The 14,464-nt window shown below is 42.5% G+C and overlaps 1 protein-coding gene across 7 annotated transcripts in view; it reads left to right on the top strand.

The window, feature by feature from the left end:
- Positions 1-14,464, top strand: part of ATG2B (autophagy related 2B) — a 78,453-nt gene that overhangs the window by 43,420 nt on the left and 20,569 nt on the right. For 5 of the 7 annotated variants that reach the window (XR_006291670.1, XM_037900914.2, XM_037900915.2 and 2 more), the window contains exons 23-29: positions 2,633-2,713; positions 6,247-6,353; positions 6,582-6,674; positions 10,539-10,609; positions 12,321-12,397; positions 12,734-12,904; positions 13,532-13,673. Coding sequence is in view for 6 of the 7 variants with exons in the window: in XM_037900914.2 (XP_037756842.1) it covers positions 2,633-2,713; positions 6,247-6,353; positions 6,582-6,674; positions 10,539-10,609; positions 12,321-12,397; positions 12,734-12,904; positions 13,532-13,673 (742 nt within the window). In the remaining variant the exon portion in view is untranslated. The remainder of the gene's footprint in view (positions 1-2,632; positions 2,714-6,246; positions 6,354-6,581; positions 6,675-10,538; positions 10,610-12,320; positions 12,398-12,733; positions 12,905-13,531; positions 13,674-14,464) is intronic. The other 2 variants (XM_043549078.1, XM_043549077.1) reach the window with 1 other exon arrangement.

Raw genomic sequence — 14,464 nt, 5'->3', positions numbered from 1 at the left:
TCAAATACTTTACTGAAGTGGAAGTATTTAGACCTTTCCCTTATTTTAATAAAATTGGTTATCTTCTCAACACAGAGTAGGGAGTGACCCCTCGTTGTCAGGCTTGTTGATGACCATTAAGCCCTCCACAATTCAACATTAAGCACAAGAAAGGAGGAAAAGGGAAAATTCAGGTCAGAACTTGACTTCAGTTCTCAGTCCACAGTGAATCAGCAAAATCTAAGGATAAGTGGGAACTAGCAAAAAGCTTGTATAAACCTACTCTCTCTCTAAAGGAGGAAAAGTTGTGTCACTCATAAAAAAGGGAAAATGTAGTACCCTCAGATCATCTTATCTGTAGAGGAGTCTGAGCCTCCAGCCCTGGAGAGGAAGAAACCAGGGAAAAGCTCTTTCCTCTGTACCAGTGCGAGCTTATGTTCTGTTGCCCTAGGTATTAATGCAGGGCATTCAGAGACTTCTGAAGTAAATGACTCATGAAATGGAAAATGAGACAACAGCGAGTACTTTCCATCAGCCTCTAAGAAAAAAGTCTGAATTCTTTCCATCCAGTTATAGGAAATGTGGTTAAGTCAGGGTGGGAGCAAATAAGAGAATTGTAGAGATAATCAAAAATGTTCTATCTGATTGTTGGATCATATTAAAGAAGTTCTGTATTAAAATCACAGATGAGTTTGATTCCCCATAGTTTAAATTCCAGGGTATTACTAATTAAGAGGTCTCTTGGTTTTTGGTACTGTTTCTCTCCTTCTATGTGTGAAACGCGCAAGCTGCTAATTGCATTAGTACATTCTAAGACAGAGTCTGTTCTCAAAGCAATTCACACAGAGAGAGACTCAAAGCAATACTCTGTAACAACAGAAACAGCACCCCGAGATTCCCCGCCCTTTTGTTGTATTAACAATTGTGATTAAAATAGAGATAGAGGATGTATGTGGATGGATGCTTGGTGTGGATAATAACTGAATGATCAGGGAGGTGCTGCCTAAGAATCCACTGTCCATCGGCTGAAGAAGGCGTCAAGTGGAAATAACCAGAGGACCCCCGGAGGGAAAACTGGAATCCACCCAACAGCCTCAAGAATGGGAGAACCAAAGAACAAGATAACATCTAGCAGCACGGAGCCGTCAGGAATGTGCCATCTGCTGATTGATTCAGCAACAGCATGATGAAGCAATTCCCATAGATTGGCATAGGAAGACATTCCTATAAAAATGGACTCTAGAAAGCGAGAATTTTGGGGGTCTGATTCTGCTAACCAACTTCCAGGAGCATCAGATGAGCATCTGACAAGGCCCTGCTCTCTCCTCATGTCCAGGCCACCTGGCCAGTGGCTTGGCATGAGCAACTCTAAGGCTGGTAACTATGACAACAACCTTGCAGAACCTGTGTGTGTGTGTTTGTATGAATGAATGTGTGAATAAATATGAGATTGAATGGAATGTTATAGCTATAACTAACTGCTTACTATGATTCTTTCTGTATTCACAATAAATGTGATATTTTGCCTTTTACCCTTTAATAAGATCCTGCTGGTTTTTATTTTATTGGTATAACATGATGCCTAAGTTAAAATCAGCATGTGATTTGACTGTTGCCTATTTAGTTATTGAAATGGTGGTTTCTTCAAAAGTAGACCTGTTGTCTAAGGAGCGCATGGAGTTTGGGTTAGAAATTGCTGTATGGTTTAAAATGAGGCAGCATCTGCCTTTCTCCAAGGATAATAGCAGCCACATTGTATCTGGGCCTGGATAGATTTTCTTTCAGACCCAACTATCATATGTAAAATTGATCCTTCATAAGGTCTCACTGTCTGTAACATTTGCGTCATATGCATCTTTGGACTTCTAAAGATTTGTGGCATGCAGTACTATAGCTAAATTATGTTTATGGATTGTAGAATAGAAAGCCAAACTGAACACGTAATTGTCTCTCTAAGTATTTTGAGAACAAGCTCTTTGATGAAGCAGTGCACAAAGGAGTTCTTTTTTGAAGCAAAAGACAGAAAGACCCTATGATCAACAAATCAGAAGAGGAAGGACTGCAGAAGATTATTTAAAAAAAAAAAAAAAAAAAAAGCCAGTCACTTTGTGGCTTCTTCTCTTAGAATGGCTGCCAGATTCCACCCTAGATGTGGTTGCATGTCAGTCGTTTCTGAGTGATCCCCGTGAATATAATCTGTAAAGTGCCTTGGGATACTTCAGGGCAAAAGATGCTATGTGTACATACAGAAAGGTGGTTATGTTATTACTTAAAACTAGAAAAATCTACTCCTTTTAAAGAATATTGTGTGTTTTGTTTGTTCGTTACAGTGTAACTTCTTGGCCTATTTTGGTCTTTACATTACTGTTTAGAACAGCACCCCTGAATGATAGTGGTTTGATATTCATAAAATATAATTTTTACAAAAAAGGTTAGACTGTGTTAACCGTGATTTCAATGACGTGACTGTAGATGCATAGTGTTGAACTTCTTGAAATAATATATTTCTGAATTCAGACTTATGACCCAATCATGTCCCCTTGAAGGCAGTGGGAGTCCTGCTGATGACTTAAATGGGAGCAAGATAAAACCCACAGTTCAGAGTCCCAAATCTCAAAACATGTACACTAATTAGCATAATTTTTCTATGCAGGAATTTCTAGTTGCTGTTGGGCTGAGAGGAGCCACTCTCCAGCACAGAGTATTGCCTTCAGGTCTAAGCTGGCATGAACAGGTCAGGTTAATGTAATTTTCTTGATTTCATGTTTAATTTCAGTTTTACTACTGATTGTTTTAAAGATTGAACTGATCCTTCGTGCAAAATCTTTGTCTTTTGGCTTTGTGTTTGATTCAATACCACTATCTTACTGTGTTCTCAGAAGTGTTATTGCTGTCCTTTGGCATTCTTTCCCCTTTTGCCTCCAGAGCATTGCTAGAGTTTGATCTTGTTGTGAAATGCTTATCTGTGTCATTATTTCCCATCTCATTTGCAACAATTCCTTCTACTATGATCATTCTGAATCCTACCCTTTCAACTTCAGGAAATCCAGAATGTTGACCTCAAACTGTTCTCTCACTTTTAGGTAAAAGATCTCAACACCCCAGTGCTTGATTATGTTCACAATTTTTATGTCCACCTCTGAATCCAATAATATAAATAATTCTCAACTGAAAAAAAAGGCTATTAAGGGACTCTCTCCACTTCAGATCTGCAACCCTATAACTGTCTTCATTTCCATCTACTCATTTAATTTCTTAAATCACTTCTCTCCTATCTCTTTCCCACAACTCGTTTGAATAGTAGTAGTTGGAATAAAAAACTTTGGAGCAAGAGTGAATGACTAATTAAATATAAGCCTGTAATGCCAGGCTGCAGCAGAATAAAAGGCTATATTGAGATGTGTGAATATAAAGGTTCAGTATATGCCAAGAGAGAAAATTCTTGAGTACACAGAACTGAAGTGAGAGCCTTACCTGGAACACCTTTGGGTGGTACCTCTTTATTAAAAGGATAGCAAGAAACTAGGGGGGCAAGAGCAGCAAAGAAAATGATGGAATGTATCATACATGAGTGAAGTTTGAAGAAATGTAACTTTTGTAGCTTAAATTAAGGGAGCGGGGGATTGTGCTCGCTGAGAACAAATACTTGAAGGGAAAAAATGTAGAGGAGTAAACTCAAATAGTATTACAAGAAATGTTGACCTTTCAACTAAAGATGGGCAAGTTTAGATAAGAGAGAGAATTTTCCTAATAGTAAAAACTTGGCAAGAGTAGTGGTTCAGACCAAATTAGTGGGCGGGGGGGCGGGAATAGACTCTAATGTAGATTACTAAATGGGGATATGGTAGAGGTCTATGGCCGAGCCAAGCCTGAGCCGCCCTGAGACCTTCCCCCCTTGAGGGAGCAGTGGGACAGCCTGGGGGGAAGGTCTCTTGGCGGTTCAGGCTTGGCTCAGCCTTTCCCGAGGGCCCCCGGGCTGGATGACGGCGGTGCCCCTGGGCCTAGCAGATCCCAGAACAAGAGCAACATCTTCAGCTGGAACCTGGTGGAGAAGCTGCAGAGACTCAGGCGGGACAAAGTGGTGGCCACAGGAGAGGCCTCCTTCCGGGGCGCAGGGGAGGGCAGGCAGCCCGCTGGGATGCCAGCCACCACTACGCAGCCCTGAGCTGGTTCTTGGGACTCTGCTGCTAAGGGGAGCCCGTGAGCCTCCTGGTTGGGACATGACCCCCTGCAGAGCAACACGGCTCCCTCTTGGGCCTCCCCATCACCTCCTCCCCAGAGCTCTTTCCAGCCAGGAGCCAGCGTGGGGGAGGGAGAGCGATGATCTGTCTGCATCTTGGGTGCTGGCAGGAGCTGGGCTCAGCAGAGGGGTCTGCTCTGTCGTCTTAATTTATTTCCAGCCCCCCTTCCCCCATGGCAAGCCCCCCTTCCCTTTAAAAAAGGGAAGAAGGAGGATCCGGGGAACTACAGGCCAGTCAGCCTCACCTCAGTCTCTGGAAAAATCATGGAGCAGGTCCTCAAGGAATCAATTCTGAAGCACTTAGAGGAGAGGAAAGTGATCAGGAACAGTCAGCATGGATTCACCAAGGGCAAGTCATGCCTAAGTAATCTAATTGCCTTCTATGACGAGATAACTGACTCTATGGAAAGCAGTGGACGTGTTATTCCTTGACTTTAGCAAAGCTTTTGACATGGTCTCCCACAGTATTTTTGCCAGCAAGTTAAAGAAGTATAGGCTGGATGAATGGACTATAAGGTTTATAGAAAGCTGGCTAGATCGTCGGGCTCAACGGGTAGTGATCAATGGCTCCATGTCTAGTTGGCAGCCAGTATCAAATGGAGTGCCCCAAGGGTCGGTCCTTGGGCCAATTTTGTTCAATATCTTCATTAATGATCTGGAGGATGGTGATTGCACCCTCAGCAAGTTTGCAGATGATACTAAACTGGGAGGAGAGGTAGATATGCTGGAGGGTAGGGATAGGATACAGAGGGCTCTAGACAAATTAGAGGATTGGGCCAAAAGAAATCTGATGAGGTTCAACAAGGACAAGTGCAGAGTCCTGCACTTAGGACGGAAGAATCCCATGCACACTACAGATTAGGGACCGAATGGCTAGGCAGCAGTTCTGCAGAAAAGGACCTAGGGGTTACAGTGGACAAGAAGAATGAGGGGGGATTTGATAGCTGCTTTCAGCTACCTGAAAGGGGGTTCCAAAGAGGATGGATCTAGACTGTTCTCAGTGGTAGCGGATGACAGAATGAGGGGTCTCAGGTTGCAGTGGGGGATATTAGGAAAAACTTTTTCACTAGGAGGGTGGTGAAGCCCTGGAATGCGTTACCTAGGGAGGTGGTGGAATCTCCTTCCTTTGAAGTTTTTAAGGTCAGGCTTGCAAAGGCCTGGCTGGGATGATTTAGTTGGGGATTAGTCCTGCTTTGAGTAGGGGGTTGGACTTGAGGTCCCTTCCAACCCTGATATTCTATGATTCTATAAAATCATGAATGATGTGGAGAAAGTGAATAAGAAAGTGTTATTTACCCCTTCACGTAACACAAAAACCAGGGGTTACCCAATGAAATTAATAGGTAGCAGCTTTAAAACAAACAAAAAGAAGTACTTCTACACAGTATGCACAGTCAACTTGTGGAAGTCATTGCCAAGGGCTGTTGTGACAGCCAAAACTATAACTGGATTCAAAAAAGAATTACGTAAGTTCATGGAGGATAGGTCCATGAATAGCTATTAGCCAAGATGGTCAGGGACGCAACCACATGCTCTGGGTGTCCCTAAGCCTCTGGCTGCCAGATGCTGGGACTGAACAACAGGGGATGGATCATTTGATGATTGCCTTGTTCTGTTGATTACCTTTGAAGCATCTGGCATTGGCCACTGTTGGAAGACAGGTTACTAGACTAGATGGACCATTAGTCTGATCCAGTGTGGCCATTCTTAAGTTCTTACATCCTTATGTCGGAACTAACATGCACTTTTGTAGTTGTTGGGTTGGATTAAAAGGTTTCCATTCCTACTGTCTAATTCTCAACAGTTTGGGGGTTTCCTTCTCACACGTTCTGCCCTTTTTACATAGAACACTCTCCCTTCCTTTCAACTACTGAGTAAATGCCCCCGTAATATTTTGAGTTTCTCCCCCTCCTTCTCTCTCTCAAACATTTTGTTATACTATGTATTAAGGATTATCTCTTTTAAAAATCCATGTTTACTAAACTGGCATATATTGAAAGATCATAATCATATTTTTGTGCTTGTAGATTTTATATTTTTTGAATATTTCTGATGAGCCTGTTTTGGGATATAATCCTCCAGCTTCCATTACAACTTTTCATATACACCTCTGGAGTTGTGCTCTTGATTACAGGTAAATAAAATAAATGTATGTTTGTCTCCTTATGGTGCAGTAACTGTTTAGTTAGTTACTCTTTAGGAATACTCCAGTTTACATATCAGAATGCATATTTGTGCAGGCTTGTTTTGAAGAAAATTTTATAACTAAAAATATAACTCTTGATCAACCTTTAAGATTGCATTGTTGCATTTCTAAAATATGTAGGATGTATTAACATTTTTTCTCCTTTTTTGTTGTTAGGCCTTTGTTTTTGCCAACCAGATCTCTACTTACTGTTGAAACTTTCAGCATTTCCAGTAATGTTGCACTGGATAAGTCCTCTTCTACTCTCAGGTATAAATTAGAGTGTTCATAAAATATGGAAGCTCACATAACCATTGTAGCCTTTATTTCTTCTTCGAGTGCTTGCTCATGTCCATTCCATGTTAGGTGGTGTGGCACACCACATGCACAGTTGCTGGAGATTTTTCCTTCAGTGGTATCCATCGGGCTGGCTCTAGCGCTCTTTGGACTTGGTGCTTACAGTTCCCGCCCAGGTCCTTGCCTCCCTCGATCCGTGGAGAGACCCCTGGTTGGTAGGCTTTGTCAATCCCTATGCTTCAGTATCCCTAATCTTGAATGCATCCAAGCTAGGTTGGGGGGCTCACCTCGAGCACCTCAGGAATCAAGGTCTGTGGTCCCAAAAGAAACTCTCCGTATATATAAATGTCAGAGAGCACAGAGGGGTCCGCCTAGCATGTTTTTATCCCAGATTGCAGACAAGGTTATGCAAGTCCTTACGGACAACACGGCAGCCATGTTTTACATGAACAGGCAAGAAAGGGGCATTATCTTCCCCTTGTGTCAAGAGGCCATTTACTTATGGGAATTCTGCGTAAAGCACTCGATCCACGTTGAAGCTTCTCATCTTCCAAGAGCTGAGAACAATCTGGCAGATCACCTCAGCAGATCTTTCTCCTCTCACCATGAGTGGTCCCTTCATCCTGATATAGTCAGGATCATCTTCCGGCAGCGGGTGACTCCTCTCAGAGATCTGTTTGCAACCAGGCAAAACAGGAAGTGTCAGTAGTTTTGATCTCTATGCAGGAGCAGCCCAGGCTTGCTCACGGATGCCTTCTCACAGATGCCTGCTCCCCTGGACAAAGCACCTGTTCTGTGCGTTTCCCCCCATTTCTCTCATGTACAGTCTTACTCAAAGTCAAGCACGACAGAAAGAAGGTTATTCTTGTGGCCCTAGCATGACCATGCCAGCACTGGTTCGGAATGTTATTGGACCTGTCCGTAATGACCCCCATGCCGCTCCCTCCCCTTCAGACCTGATCTTGCGTAATCATGTCTGATTGCTCCACCCGAATCTTAAGGCACTCCACCTGACCATATGGAAGCTCCATGGTTAAACCCAGCAGAGCTGGCCTATTTGGAGCAAGTCTGCCAGATATTGCTAGGTAGTAGGAAACCATCTACTAGAGCGACTTACCTCACCAAGTGGAAGCATTTCTCCGTGTGGTTGTCCCAGTAAGGCATCTCACCTTCTAGGTCACCTCTCCAGTCTGTGCTGGAGTATCTGCTTCATCTGAAACATCAGGGCCTACTCATCTCATCAGTTCAGGTACATCTAGCAGCCATCTCAGCCTTCCACCCTCCGGTGGATGGGAGTTCGTTTTTTTCTCACAAAATGTCCATTCACTTCCTCAGGGGCTTAGACTATACTGGCAGATTCGTGAACCCATTCCCCCATGGGACCTAAACCTGGTCCTGTCAAGATTCACAGGCCCTGCCTTTGAGCTGTTGGCATCATTCCCCTTGTCAGACCTCTCCTGGAAGTTGCCTTCCTGGTAGCGATTACCTTGGTCAGGAGGGTCTCAGAGACCAGGGCCCTTACATCAGAACCCCTGTATACAGTGTTCTTTAAGGACAAGGTTCAGCTTCACCCCCCAACCCCGCATTCCTTCTGAAAGTAGCCTGATTAGCATGAAACTGCAATATCTTCCTGCCAGTGTTCTTCCCAAAACCACACAAGAATAGGGAGGAGCAGTGTCTCCACACTTTGGACGTTAGGCATGCCCTGGCTTTCTATATAGAAAGGGCTAAACTATTCCGTACATCCAAGCAGCTCTTTGTGGCAATAGCAGACAGAATGAAAGGTCTGCCAGTTTGGGCCCAAAGAATTTAATCCTGGATCGCTTCCTGCATTCACTCGTGCTATGAGCAGATGGGTGCTCCGTCTCCTGCCATCTGCACTGCCTACTCGATGAGAGCTCAAGCTTCCTCAGCGGCGTTTCAGGCCCAGGCGCCAATCCAGATATTTGCAGAGCGGCGACCTGGTTCTTGGTGCATATTTTTTCATCCCACTATGCCATCACCCAGCAGGCTAGAGATGATTCCAGGTTTGGTAGAGCAGTGTTGCAATCCTCATGTCCGTGAACTCTGAGCCCACCTCTTAAGGTACTGCTTGGGAGTCACCTAATGTGGAATGGACACGAGCAAGCACTTGAAGAAGAAAAAGTGGCTACTAACCTTTCTGTAAGTGTTTTCCTTTGAGATGTGTTGCTCATGTCCGTTCCACAACCCACCCTTTCGGAGTTAGCCTGTGAGAAACAACTGAGAAGGTGTGGAGCTGGCCAGGCCCCTTATACCGGTACATGTGTGTGCAGTATCAGAGGGTACTAAAGCCTGCCCAAAAGAAACCACTGAGGGAAAAATTTCCATCAACTGTGCACTCAGCGTGCGCACGCCACCTAACGTGGAAGGGACATGAGCAACACATCTCAAAGAACAACAGTTACAGAAAGGTTAGTAACCATTTTTTCTGTCTTTTATGGAGAAAATGTTCTCCTCAAGTGGAGAATTACATCTATTCCAGACTATGTATTATACTTTGTCTGGATATAATCCCTTGGTTTGCTTAAATCCATTGTTCTTGAGTGGATTGTTTGTCCCACTGCTAATTGTTGTTGTGACACCTTTAAATATGCTTGAAAAATATTGTAAAATCAGGTGTTTGTGTGTGGGCTGCTGAGCACGATGACACCTTCAGATCTTTAGAACAAGGATTTGCTTAGGTCAGGTTGAATAGTAGATAAAGAAATACTTAATGGGTATAGCTCATCCTAAATTAATAACAGGTTTCAGAGTAGCAGCCGTGTTAGTCTGTATTCGCAAAAATAAAAGGAGTACTTGTGGCACCTTAGAGACTAACCAATTTATTTGAGCATAAGCTTTCGTGAGCTACAGCTCACTTCCTGAAGTGAGCTGTAGCTCACGAAAGCTTATGCTCAAATAAGTTGGTTAGTCTCTAAGGTGCCACAAGTACTCCTTTTATTTTTGTTATTGTTATTCCCCTGTTTTTACTTGAGTATTGGTTCTTTGGTATTTTTATTGGATTTAAAGCCTGTTTTATATCACCTGTTCCTTTTGTGGTATCCTTTTAAATGGTCTTGTAATAGTGCTGTATTCTGGAAATAAATGTTACATTGTTAAAAATATTTTAAACCTCTGCCATAATATAATAAAGGAAAGGTTAGCCTAACTGTATTGCCTTCCAAGGAATCTACTCATTATTCCCAGAAGGCTCTAGGGCAGCGATCCCCAAACTTTTGAGGGTCACCCCAGCACACACACCCCATCCGTGCCCCGCCGGGGCTGGGAGCAGGGTCCCTGCTCTGGGGAGATGCGGGAGACTGACGTGGACAGGAGTACAGGGGCTGAGGCTGGGGCCGCAGTGAGGGGTGGGCCTTGGGTCAGGAGTGGGGCTGTGGTGGGGGCCAGCAGCCAGGCCTGTGGCCAAGTGCGGCTCTGCCCCTGGCCTCAGCCCCAGGCCTGGAACAGAGCCGCAGCCAGTGGCCAAGGCTGGGGGCTGGTGCGGGGCCAGGAGCAGAGCTGCACCAAGGCTGGGGACAGTGCCCCACAGTTTGGGGACTTCTGATCTAGGGAGACTACATGTAGTCCTGGATAATTTACAACCCCACAAAAGGTTAAACTGAGATAGTAAAAATTAAAATTATTTTATTCTCCAATAATCGTCTCCATGTCCTTACAGCCAGATGAAAGGATAGTTATTAAAAACTGTTACAATGGAGAGTAAAAACGTTAGGATTTAAATATGTTCTGGCTTTTTACATAATGTCATATAATTTACTTTGTGTGAAGTGCACAGTTTTTAACCTGGAATTTTTGTTTCCCATTTTTCTCCTGTAGAATAATCTTGGATGAGGCTGCTTTGCATTTATCCGACAAGTGCAACACTGTTACAGTGAATCTGCAGAGAGGTAAGGGTGTTTTAGAAGCAATAGTAACCATATGCTAACCTTATAAATATAGCTTTCAGAATTTAAAGAAATCTACAGAAATATTAAAAACAGTCCAATAGGCTACTGGAGAAGAGAGTTGGGTTTATAGCGAGCAGCAAGTTAGACTTGAGTGTGTAATGTAGTATAGCAGAAAAATTGACCAGTGTAATTTTAAACTGTATATGCAGGGTCATGTCACAGAACAAGGAAATAAAAGTTCTTTTCTGTATGGCTCTATCAGGTTCTCTTGGAGCATTTGGGTGGCCCATTCCACGGAACCTGGTTCAATGCAGAAATAAAACCCACTCTGTCCGCACACTCCTAGTTGTCACCTACCACCCCATACTGGAACCCATATGGGATATCATCAAACAACTAAAATCCATACTCAAAGGGGACCCCATCCTGAAAGAAATATTTCCTGAACCCCCTCTTCTGGCCTTCAAGCAGCCCCCCAGCCTCTCTAAGCTCATTATCAGAAGCAAGCTCTCCACAGACAAGCGGCACCAGACCCAACCAGTACATGTGCAAAACCTACAGACATATATCCATTGCTACAATGATCAGCATCTCCCCCACAACATACCTTTCAAGGCAATGTAGTGGAAGATACACGTGTGCATGAACATGCGTATGTATACATCCATGCTAGAGTCCTAAAAAAAGAAGTGCGAGAATTCCCCAGACCCAGCTCCCCACTCCAGAAAGAGAGATGGCAGCTGAGGACTCCCTTGTCCCTCCAGACCTGGCTTCTTGCTCCAAAAGGAGAGATGATGACTTGGTAACATGGTCCTCCCTGTTAACTGTGATACCGTCTCTCCTTTCAGAGCAGGCCCAGAAGCAGAAGAGGTGTGAAGAGATGGTGTCCTTGCCTCCTTCACCTCTTCCACTTTGTGTCCATTCTGGAAGGAGAGGTGGCAGCTCAATAACCTGGGCCACCCAAGTTACTGAGCCACCACCTCTCCTTCTGGAGCAGTGAGCCAGGTCGGAAGTATTCTTACTTTTCTCTATTTGTTGCTTTTTTTCTGTCCTCCCATCCCCCAATATTAATGCTGATATTTACCCAGAAAACCGAAGTTAAATTTTTCCACTGATTTTCACCCCATTTTTTTTACTTTTTGTAATAAACATAAATAAATTCACAGGAAATTTTGAACAAAATAAAAAGCAAAAATGAAGACGCTTGCTTGTGTGTTAAGGTATTTAAAGGGCTGTTTCTGAGGAAGTGGTGGGGGCACTAGCCTAGAACTGGTATGCCGGTTCAGCTCCAAGAAGGATCTATCAGGTCACTGTTTTATGCCACCTGTTGGCATCCTACTCCATAACGCACGGGCAGGGGTCTGGCAGGGCGTGCAGTGCTCTACTTGATTCTTAGCTGGCAGAGTAATCCTTGTTTTGGCCCCATCTGGCCAAGAACTGGGGAAATGGACAGGTGGCTTAAAGCCACCATTCTCTTCTTCACTCAGCTGCACCAAATGTAAACCAGAAATAGCTGAGGATTGAGCCCAGAGAGCTCCTCTGATGTAAGGCAACATAGAAGCATGAAGTGTGTTGACAAGACCAAAACAAACAAAATTTAGTTCATTATGCTTCTTAACAGAGATTAATAATTGGTGATTTAAAAAACAATCAGAATTTAAGATGACATTTGATGTTGGGCAGTGTTTAAAATATTCATTTGGACTTTCAGATTATATTCGTGTTATGGATATGGGACTCTTGGAACTCACCATAACAGCAGTAAAACCTGGTTCTGATGGGGAGAGAGTAAGTACTTAAAATAGAAAGAATAAAATAATAATGTTAATCCTAAATGATAAAAATACATATTTTGTATTTTGATTTTAAAACATTTTGAAAAGCTTAAATCACATTTAGGATCAAATCCTACTTAACAGTTTTAAAACATCCCTTCTCTCATCATCAGATTGTGAGATTTCAGGTTCCAAAGTAGTTTATCAATTATGCTCTGTTTCTAAAGCTTTTCTATTGAATGATCAGACAACTAAGTAATCTAGATAACAATAAATCTGTGTATACTCTTCATATGGAACATTAAATTGATCTTGGATAGATTTCTGACATTGTGTTATTGCTGCCTAGCTTAAGCCACGCTTTGAGCTACACAGTTCCAGTGATGTAATCCATATCCGAACATGCTCAGATTCTTGTGCTGCGCTAATGAATCTTATACAGTATATTGCGAGTTATGGCGATTTGCATCCACCTAGCAAGACAGAGATTAAACCTGGAGTCGTCAAGCGGAAAACTAAGGTATGAAATGGCAAAGGAACACGAACTCACCTAGCACTACCATCATCACATTTTCTAATCAGACACATTAGCTGTGCTTTCCACAATAATAATCATAGTAATAATAATTAATGTATACTTTTTATAGAGCTTTTCCCAAAATACTTAACTTATTGTGTGGGCTTAATGTCTCTGAAGCAGTTCTCACAGTAATTGCTTTTTGCAATAATTTTTCCTTTCCTCTTGGCACTCATAACATGTAAGCTCAACAGTACAAAATCCCTTAGATACCATCCTGATACACTTAATTCTCTTTTTGAAGACAAGATTCTAGGACATATATATGCCTGTCCACATATGGCTATTTCAAACACTGCGACACCTAGGCATTTCTCTAATACAGTGTGTATTCACACTCAACAGTGATGTTACAGACCTTCAAAATGTTTGCTAAAACCTTTTTGCCTGGATAATCTAGGGTATAGTCCCAGTTTACATGTTTATTTTAAAATGCAATTACCTTCCACACTGTGGTTTTACACTGGAATACCAAACCGTGAAAGTAAAAATCATATTCATAAATACTTGTTAAGCACAGTGCTTCAGTTTCTTTATAACTGTAACTTTATATAGTGCTTCTGTTTGTAGGCAGATGCCTCTAGCCGACCATCTTCCCAAGGACTAGTCCTTGCTGAAGCAGAACAACAGATTTTACGGGATTTGATGAGTGATGCTATGGAGGAAATTGAGATCCATCAAGCTGCTTCCCCCATTGGGCCACAATCTAACGGTAGAAGAAGCCTAGAATCACATTTAACCCTTCAAAATTTTCTATCAGATTTCAGTCTTAATGCCAGTATTGCAGAAGTAGCAACTTAAGGTTAAATTCAGATATATGTAATGGAATAAGAGCAGGTAGTTAGAACAGTAGTCAATGAATTTGACCCTTTGGGACTCAGTGTGTTAGGGATCTGGGCAGACATAAAGTGATGAGACATACTACATCAAGTAGGAAACCAAGAGCTCATTCACAGCAGTCGAGGCAGTCCAGGAGAATGGAGTAGTAGTCTGCAGTATCAAAGGAAGAACTTAGATTCAGGAGAGTGATCTAGGGAGAAACCATTAGGAGAAAGAACAAGGTAATTGATTATGTAGGAGGACTGTGATTTTTTTTGCCATGGTAAGAATTAAATACCAATTTGAAATTGGTTAAGGATATTGTATTGTAAGATGTGATGAGAAAGATGAGAGGCTATGTTCTCAAGTCTGTTGCTAAGGAATGGAAGATTAGACATTGGTTGCTGTCATGTCAAGAGTCTCATTTGATTATGAGATCTTCAGTTTTTATGTAGTAAAGACAGTTTCCACAGGTTCTCTGTTTTGAGTCTTAATAGTAGATTAATTTTAGAAAGATGGGTTTGTTTTATGCTAGGAATGTATTAGCCAGATAATATGCATATTTTATTTCTGATTGTTTTAACACTTAATTTTAGAACTATTCTAAGTATCACAATTTCAGTCATTTAATCTTGGGTGTATCTTATAAAGATATTTCCATTGAAATGCCTTTCTTTATGTCAG

The sequence above is a fragment of the Chelonia mydas genome, chromosome 6 (genome assembly GCF_015237465.2).
Source record: "Chelonia mydas isolate rCheMyd1 chromosome 6, rCheMyd1.pri.v2, whole genome shotgun sequence".
Lineage (NCBI taxonomy): Eukaryota > Metazoa > Chordata > Testudines > Cheloniidae > Chelonia > Chelonia mydas.
The sequence above is the reverse complement of the archived record's forward strand: the minus strand, read 5'-3'. Positions and strand labels throughout refer to the sequence as shown.